We start from the raw sequence: 9,173 nt of genomic DNA, 5'->3' as shown, positions 1-9,173 counted from the left end.
TTCTTAAACGCTTTTTGTACGTAATCTTTTCAAACATATTTATGTTATCTTTTTCTATGCATTCCTATTTTGCAGGGAACTTACGGAATTTTCTTTTTTGTAGAATATTTTTTTTATTTGTTACAAAGTTGGGGAATATTTTTGTTTTGTAATTTTATTTATTAATTTGTTACCTACTGCCATCAGTATTTTATGGGTTGTTTAAGTAATTTGAACATATTGTATACGTTCTTTTTACGGTATTTTTTTTATAACCATCCGTATTTTTTGGGCTGTTTTTGTAATTTGAACAGATTGTATTCATTTTTTTTTTTTTTACGGTTTGGTTGCTTACTTAATCTAAATATATTGGCTGATGTGGTTTCCTATATTTTTGGAAGGAGAAAATTTAAATAATTATTATTTGAATACTTATTCACGTATTTATCTCAACAATATCTAATTGATATTTTTTGTTTCTCCTAAAATTTAGGTACCACAGCTACACATTATTTTTAGATTTCTTTTTATTATTTTTTATTCTATTTTTTAGGGAATTTAATTTTTTTTCATGCTATATGAAATTTCATCCGTTATTTTTTGTAAACAATCATTCGTAAACTGAATTTTACCTATTTTTTTTAACAATTTTATATTTGATTTTATAGTTATTTATTATTTAATTAAAAAGAATTTAAAAAAAGAAAATACTAAGGATGCACCAGGAGATGACACGTGTCATTCCTGGTGTCTCTTTTAGTATATAGTAATAGATTGTAATACTCCAATATTTTATAATTTTATAAAATATATTTTATAGTGAAAATATAATTATTTCTGTTTTAATTAGTCCTTGTTAATATTTTCGTAAAGTTTAAACTTAATGCCACATCATGGAAATACAATAATAAAAAAAAGAGGGTAAGAACTAAGAAATAATAAGAGTTTATGTTAAGAGCGAGTGCAATTTTACTTTTTTGGGAGGAAGCCCTTATTTGGAGCTGGGGTTTGGGTGGTATAGGAGAGAGCCATCAAAATGAGAGTCTTCCCCCTTAAGAATCAATCCGAGTAGGTGTTAGTACACAAAAAGAAAATAAGGTTCGATATACTAACCTACCCTATAACTGTTAGTGTTTGATAATGGAGAATTGGAGGAACTTAATATTGATGCAAATAATCTATAATATCATTGACCAAACTTTTTAATGTAAAAACCAAATTGGGCAACAGGGAAGTAAATATATTAACAGTTTGTTTTTATTCAAACTGCGTATCTTTAATGATTAAACCAATCTAACATGGCGGTTTCTGAGCCAACAACTCACACGTCAACACTGCATCCATAGATGTCGCCGACCTCCCTGAACCAAGGACAGGGACAAGGTTAAAAATAGGGTCAGGGCCGGTCTTAAACTTGAGATTGATTTCTGCAAAGTCTTGAAATGCTTGGCTGAATACAAGTGATAACATCTCCATTTGCACCAAACTACCAGTTTGAAAGTAAACCCTCAAATACTGGAACAAAAATGGAAAATATTAATCCTAGAAAGAAACAGTTCAAAATAAAACCATCACCTAAAAAAGAAAAGAAAAAGGGAATTAACTGACCATTGTATTTTTCCAGGAAAACAAGTTCTCGGTGAGGATTTTGTCGATAAGATAAATGCAGAACTTTGCAACCTTTTCAGTTTGCCCTTGAGAAAGGGAGTGCCCCGAGACCAGGGAGTCATTACAAATATCTGCGATATTTTCACTTGTAATGCTTAGCATAATTGCACAGAGGTTTTCTAGCACAATGCATTTTTGAAAGCAAGAATCATGCCACGGATCTTCCTGAAAACCCCAGTAACTTTGTGGAGTTGCATGTTCTTGATCTTGGATACAGACATCGCTTTTTTCTGATCCAGTATTGTCGTCCTCCATGATGAAAAGTGTTGGTTTTATCTCTACGAGCGCTCTACAATATTCAAAAGTAGAGAGACAAGAATATCAGTATTCCAAGATTTGAGGAAATAGTCCAGCCCACAACTGCTCAGCTGTTTCAAAAGCTCTTGTTATGCCCTCAGTAACATATTGTATCAGAAAAGGCAAATAGAGAATATCACATGCAAATCGAACAAGAAAGTAGGACCAGACTGTAAAATAGGGGAAGCACCTCCTTGGCAGTTGTGGGACAAGGACGAACAAAAGATTTGGATTGAATACTTCAGATACACTTCTTTTAGCTGAATGAAGTTTCTTTAACTTCTCAAGAAACACTTCCCACTGATCCTGCACTTCAGCCCTATTCAATGATACAGTCTGCATTGAACAGTAAACAACGAAAGAAATTGCAGAGGATGATATTGAACAACGAAAACAATCAGCAATTGCTTCACTATTTAACAATGCTTGCTCCAACTCTGAAATAATGCCACCCTCACAAAGTGTCATTGTCGGAGGGTCAAGACCAAGTTGCCCAGCCATATGAAGTATTCCATTATGCAAGGTTGCCTATGACAATATAACCCAAAAAAATATCAGAACATAATTAGAAAGATGAGCACATGGGCCGAAAGCTTGTAGAAGATATAGCTAACCATGTATTTGGATAGCAAGTCGGCTCTGTTTCAGATATATTTAGGTCACTTTCAATAATAAAATCAATGTCTATTTAGTATTTACTATAACCTGAAATTAAATTGAATATGAAGACAACCAAAACTCGTCATTATCTAAAAAGGAAAGGGGGAAAACCAATAAACTCTCTACCTGGCTGTAGGGCCCTATACAACTAGGCGCCCATCGCGAAATACTTTGTACATGTAGAACTTTTTTGGTTTTGTCCCTTGACACCAAAACTTCAACATATGCTTTCCCGAGCCCTGCTTGCAACAAAGGAAGCTCTACTGTGCTGCGAGATGGAACACCAAACCGGCATTTTTCTTGGGTGATAAAACTCACATATGTTTCATTTGCCACAGCAAACTCATTCATATCCGCAATATATAGATGAATATAAAGTACATCCTCCCAAGTAAAACCACATTCCTTGAGTTGTGATTCAAGATGGGATAAAACAACTTCCAGATCACTCTGCAAACCTTATATTGGAAATGCAACAGAGGAGTCATTAAACTTTATGACAAATATGACCTATTCTATTAAAACAAGGACTGTTTGTCATATTCATAGCATCATTTACCAGTTGAGGATCTGTGCAAATCTTGCAACCAGCAACAGATGGAAAATGTATCCCCTCTATCTGTTTTTGACATCTGCAGATGATATGTAGTCTTTTCGATCATAACTGAAAGAGATTTAGAAATCTGGCTTTGTTCTGCATGTAATGAGCAATCTCCTTCGATTTCATAGATACCATTCCCATCCAAGGAAATCCCATTATTAATGTTGCTATCACCTGAATCTATAGACAATCCCTTTGATTCTAAATGATAAGCCAACGGATGAAGGACTCCAACAGGAGCTATGGAATCTGGAGAGTGCAGTATAACTTGAAAATCATCCAACACAATTCGAGCAAACTGAAAAAGTTCAACAGAAAAAGAAAATTACGAGTTCAGCATATTGATTATAAAAAATAAGAGGATGTTATAAATCAAGATCATGGCAACTAGAGAAGGCAAAGACGAGAAATGCTCCAGAAGTGATGCACAGAGACAAACATGCAAACAAAACACCAGTATTCAATCAATGAAATAGTAAGAACACTTGTCGATCAAGAAAAAGCAACAACAAATACAGATGGTACAAACACAGATACTACACACACAGGTAGCACTTAAGCAGAGAAGGGACATAAAAGCTTCTTTACATGATGCTGAAGTACATAACGCCAACACTGGCAAGTGGCAATTATCTACAATGACAGAAAGAAAAATATTATGTTACCTTAAAAAGGGGACAATCAAGGGTCAATGTTTCATACTCCCCTCCTTCACCACATACATTAGATCCATACAAGCTGCCAAACAGTACAGTGGAGGCATAAAACATAGTTAATATCAGTACAATCATGAAACCATAAGAGCCAATCGGTTCAGTTAAGTTGAATATACCCATTTAAATGATGCAGATGGGACTTCACTTCAGCTAGTTCTTTTCCTAAGTGCTTCGCAGGGTGCAATCCAATAGCTGCAACCTACAACAGTGAAGAGAATGAACTAGCACTAATTTTGAACTCTAACTCTCCCTTGAACTACAAAAACAAACAAAGTGAAGGTGGATGTTTTTTTATTTGGAGGTGAAGGGGCATAGAGGTTTGAGTCAACATGACAGAGAAAGAACCACAATTAGGATTAGATAAAGTTTGTAAGCAGAGAACTTCAATCAGAAATTGCCTTCTAAAAATTCTTGCAATATATTTTTGAAGAAATTGAGTTAGATATTTAGAAGTAATGACACCCCAGACAAAAATGAAAAAAAAGTCAATGATCCAAAGTCCTAAAAACCCTTGCCTAAGACTACTTTATCAACACAATTAACTCCTCCATATAACTTTTTAGCATGTAGTACCAAAGAAGAAAAAAATTCCAAAGTACTGTGAGTCTGATTAATTTGCTTGCCAAAAATATTAAAGTTCTACGGGATACCTAAATGTAATGGCTAATGCATATATACTTCTCAATGACTAGTCATCTCTGAATGAAGCACCATCAATTGGACAAGATAGTTAGAACACATAGGGAATAGTACAGTGAGTCTCTGATTAATATGCTTGCCAAAAAAATTAAAGCTCTACAGGTTACCTAATTGTTTTGGCTAATGCATATATACTTCTCAATGACTGTATTAACGTCATGTCTGAAAGAAGCACCATCAGTTGGACAAGATAGTTAGAACAGATAGGGCATAGTTTTTACTAACTAATACTCTCACTTATAGCTATAAAAAAATTCAAAATAGAACAAAAATTCTTAGCACTCTGAATCAAGCATTGGAAACAGCATAGAAAACAAAAAATTTCCTCATCTATTATAAGTAAATTACAGCATGATATACGATAACAATATTCCACAAAATTATTGAATATGCAAAACATACCTTCACTAGTATAGCAACGATTCCATTTGTTATCTAATGGACCACAAAACAAATATCAGTGACGCAACAGAAGAGAGTTTTATGAAGAATTATCAATGTATTTCGACAATCTAAAGTTACCATTTCGTGAAATAACAGTGACTGATCTTGTTTCCACAGATATGATAAGGACACAAGTCCTAGTCGCGAACACACGCTTTCGACACGTAGCCTCTGGTAGTCTGATGCTATCGCACCTGAAGAAACCCCCCTTATATTGGGTATTTGCCTCTTTACTTCGTTTAATAAAAGAAACATATCTTCAACTTCATCTCCAGGAGTCATTTTGTAACTAAGTTCATGATGCCTGTCTTAAGTCACAAAGTGTAGCAATTTAGAGTTTCTTCGATCATTTATCCAAGCACTGCAACAACGAAAGATTTTCTTTATCCTCAATATTCCTTGGTTGCATTATTTTTATTAATAATATATATTCAATAAAGTCAGACAGTGATGCCAAAAATAAGTTACAGAAATGATCATATACACACAAGAGTCACAAAATTTTCATATAATTTGTCACGTGAGTTAAGTAGAGACAGACAAGTCTTTTTACGAACTCACAGCATGTCCAAAATAATTTATTTATAAATTTTAATTTTAATTTCCAACATGTTACAGGAAAAGATAACACCACTATTTAAACACCAAGTAAAACGACCACCCAGAATGAATCAGCCTATAGTGAGCCTGAGGCCCATATGGAATTCTGTCACCTGAATTGTAAGTGGAAGTAAAAGTAGAAACTAGAAAGTAATAAAGGATTTTTCTACTTCTCTTTTCTGAAGTTGAATACCTAGAATCCTAGAGTCTAACACATATGACTGGAGATGTTGATCCAAAACAGAAACTAAAAACTTGAAGCTCGAAACAACAGAGAGACAACAATAACCATAACACACTCCGAATTAAGAAATTATGCAGGGTTGAGTGCCTAGTTGCCTAAACTCTCTTCACAATATCGAAAAAAGCACAGTTGATTCCATAGGGACAATTTAGACGCATGAAAGATTGAGAACTTGCCAAAGACTAGAGGGCAACCACTCCTTATCTCACATTTTTTGTTAGTAAGTGTAAGCAGGTTGGGTACTGATTGTTGCACGGTCAAATTATAAATCCCACCTAAAAAAAATTCAGAAGCCTAAAAAGGCAAACACTATCACCTTAGAATACAATAAGAAACGCCCAGAATTTGACATCCCTAACATGCTAGATTATACACCTTTTTAGTGTTAGAGGTTGTTGATCATTTATCTCCAGTTCTCCACCAATGCCACTACTTCATTTTCCCAATCATGACTTATAAGAGTTAGGCACTAAATTATCCTCCACTAGTAACAATGTCTTTCACTTTCTTTTTCGTTTTTGGACACATTTATAAATTATAGCACTCACCAAAGATGACTTGCAGTGAAAATATATCACGGAAGAAAGGCCCAAAGCAATGTGGCAACAGTTAATAGCTTTTGAGTGTGTGGGGTGTGTGGTGTGTGTATACAAATAAATCCTCACATGAAAAATATCCAATTATCAAGGCAGTTTTCAAGATTAACAAACCGTAAGGATATCTAAGTTTCACCAAAACATTTCTCAAATACCAATAACTTAAGACAAAAATCGACCGTGTGAATTTAAAACAATGATCTCGGTTTTGAAATCCAAAATAGCACAATTTAGTTACTCATACCCATGGTGCTAGCATAAGCCGAATAGACGAAACAAAGCAAAGCACTGCCCATTAGCAAACAAAGAAAAAAGATGATTGGATTACCAAAGCAATCCTGTTTAAAGAGCTTGCCTGGTGGATCCTTGTAAACGCCTTCTGAATAATGGCAGTCCCATGCATTTCGCATAGCTAACAACAATCTGATGCCCAACCTACAACATAATATCCAATAACCAAAGAGCTATTAGGAGATTGGACAACAATCTCTTAAGAATTAGAAGTCTGATTCTAGAGATTGAAAAAGAGAGAGATACACATTTCGGAAGTTTCTGTATTTCTATGGGATAACGAACACTGATGATAATGAATGAACGAACACTGATGATACTCATGTAATGACTTGGAAGGAAGGTTCTAACACACTGTTATGAATTAAAGAGGGGTACTTTAGGGAGTTTCATTACTTTTCTGTTATGAGTGGCTTGAAGAAAAAGCTAACTAGTGACCTCTATAAATAGAGAAGATTAGGGAGAGAGAAGGCATGTTGAGAATTGTGGAAAGTAGTCAGATAGTTGTAATTGGGAGAGTAACATTCATCTCAAAATTGGTGATTAATCAACTCGAATAGCATTAGTCATATCTCACTTGTTCTTCCTTAATCATCCTTCTTCTTTCTTTACTCCCTCTTTTCAGCCATCAATCTTATTGTTTTGGGTCACATAGCGCGCACACACAAATTAACCAGAAAAGGGAAGGAGAGTAATCCAGTCAATCCAAGGAAAACGGAAGAATTCAGATATAAGGTGCGGAAAGGGGAGATGATGAAATTAGAAGAGAAGACAAACTATAATAGAGGGAACAGAAGAAGAAATAAAGTAACTCAATGCGTATTATTTATAGTCAAAATGAAGAACAGTTCTCCTACCATGCCTAAAGTCACAATACAAAAGAAAATCTAAGCAAAAAAACAAAGAGGAAACTTACAGTTTGATACATAAAGCTATCCAATTCATCAATCGAATCATCCGCAGGCATCAAATTAGCCAAGGCCACAATCTATATAAGAAAACCAAAGAAACTTAGACCCAATAAATGAACCATCTGATCATCATAACTCCTCGAATACTCATGACAGGTATCATAAGATAGAGAAATCAAAGAGGTCTTACTAATGCTCATTAAGCAAGTACAAATAGAAAAGACAGAGAGAAACAGAAATGCACCTCATGGCCGTAATTGATGCATTGCATCATGGCATAACAACTGTCTTTCCCACCGCTCACCAACGCCACCACCTTCATCTTGATACAATGTGTCTAAACTCTACAATGATCAACCACACAATGCCAAAAACAAACATAAAAACTCACTATTGATTCTTAAGCATATATAGTTAATCTTGAACATATAATCATATTTATCAAATATTTTTCCCCAAATGTCATAAAATAAGCATAGTGATTCATAATTTTCAATAAAAAAAGCATCATAAAAAGACATTTCCATAAGATCAGGAAAATATATAGACATAGATAGTGACATAAATCAAATAAATAAAAATCCCTGCTCATTGCATCATTATGCACAAATCACAAGTAACATAACCAATAACACAAAGCAACCCTTCAATTAAAAAATTAAAAACCGCAGCATTCAATTATACATGTACATCAACTACTGCCAGATTATTGGAACTTAAATTATAATCTATACTTCAAATTAGCAAAGAATTAAAATAAGTAAATAAATAAAATCATATGAAACTAATATTCTCAGCAGAAAAGGAACTTAATTTTCTGCCTTTACCTTCAAACCCAGAATCTCACACAATATAGTCATCCCCAAATTCTTTTAAAAACTTAATTAAAATGCATGTCAAAATTAAGATTCTTTTTGGGGTCAAAAGATGTATTCTTCTTTAACAATAACCGAACAAATAATTTCAGCATGTAAAAAAGGCAATTTGGAGAAGAAAGAGGGTAGAGATGAAATACTAACCTTTAATTTTGCAGAGATGAGGGCTGCGGTGGGTTTCAGCCGTAGGCAGCGAGGAGACAGTGAGTGTCAGCTGTAGCCTGTAGGCGGCGGAGCGACGGGTGTTCACCGGTGAGGAATGTTAAGTTGAAGGGGTTTTGAATTTTGATGGGTTGTGGGCCTTGTGGCCTTATTCGGTTGGTACTTGGTAGGAACGGAAGGGAAAGGAAAAGAAATGCTAGGAAAAATATTGTTTCTTGTATTTGGTTCAAAAAATTAGATGGGAAGGAAGGAATTGAAAGGAAATCTCTTTTTATAAAAATTTTACTTTTCTTTCCTTTTAAAATTGGGGAACTTGGAAGGAAAGAGAAAATAAAATCTCAAACAAAATATTTAATGCTAAACCCATGTTTTTCCTTCCTTTCTTTTTTTTTTAACACAAAATACGGAGATTATATTAATAAAAACTTAG

At 34.3% G+C, this 9,173-nt stretch overlaps 1 protein-coding gene across 6 annotated transcripts; it reads right to left on the bottom strand.

Moving 5' to 3' along the window:
- Window positions 1-908: 908 nt before the first annotated feature.
- LOC110786502 (diphthine--ammonia ligase) lies at window positions 909-8,877 on the bottom strand. Of its 6 annotated transcripts, XM_021991054.2 has the most exons (14): window positions 8,726-8,877; window positions 7,951-8,050; window positions 7,712-7,783; window positions 6,860-6,939; window positions 5,143-5,368; window positions 5,023-5,055; window positions 4,038-4,120; window positions 3,871-3,943; window positions 3,164-3,503; window positions 2,731-3,062; window positions 2,135-2,472; window positions 1,588-1,936; window positions 1,273-1,494; window positions 909-1,142 (listed from the first exon to the last, which is right to left on the bottom strand). In XM_021991054.2, the coding sequence occupies exons 2-13, from the start codon at window positions 8,026-8,028 to the stop codon at window positions 1,273-1,275; spliced, it is 2,226 nt and encodes a 741-aa protein (XP_021846746.1). In that variant the 5' UTR covers window positions 8,029-8,050; window positions 8,726-8,877; the 3' UTR covers window positions 909-1,142. The 6 variants fall into 6 exon arrangements, with proteins under 6 accessions (XP_021846746.1, XP_021846745.1, XP_056698919.1 ...); XM_021991053.2 differs by lacking the exon at window positions 909-1,142 and having other exon boundaries at window positions 1,144-1,494; XM_056842941.1 differs by lacking the exons at window positions 909-1,142; window positions 7,951-8,050; window positions 8,726-8,877 and having other exon boundaries at window positions 1,144-1,494; window positions 5,143-5,372; window positions 7,712-7,772.
- Between the last annotated feature and the right edge of the window lie 296 nt (window positions 8,878-9,173).

This window comes from Spinacia oleracea, chromosome 4 (assembly GCF_020520425.1).
Source record: "Spinacia oleracea cultivar Varoflay chromosome 4, BTI_SOV_V1, whole genome shotgun sequence".
NCBI classification, from domain to species: Eukaryota; Viridiplantae; Streptophyta; class Magnoliopsida; order Caryophyllales; family Amaranthaceae; genus Spinacia; species Spinacia oleracea.
Note: the sequence above shows the minus strand (reverse complement) of the source record. Positions and strands in the feature narration are given on the sequence as shown.

What these genes read in the sequence shown, in the direction of transcription:
- LOC110786502 (XM_021991054.2), bottom strand. Translation starts at nt 8,028, where the DNA reads ATGAAGGTGGTGGCGTTGGTGAGCGGTGGGAAAGACAGTTGTTATGCC. An exon ending in GCATCAATTACGGCCATGAG is followed by an intron (nt 7,784 to 7,950) that starts GTGCATTTCTGT and finishes TTTCTTATATAG; the next exon opens with ATTGTGGCCTTGGCTAATTT. An exon ending in CGTTTACAAGGATCCACCAG is followed by an intron (nt 5,369 to 6,859) that starts GCAAGCTCTTTA and finishes GACTTAAGACAG; the next exon opens with GCATCATGAACTTAGTTACA.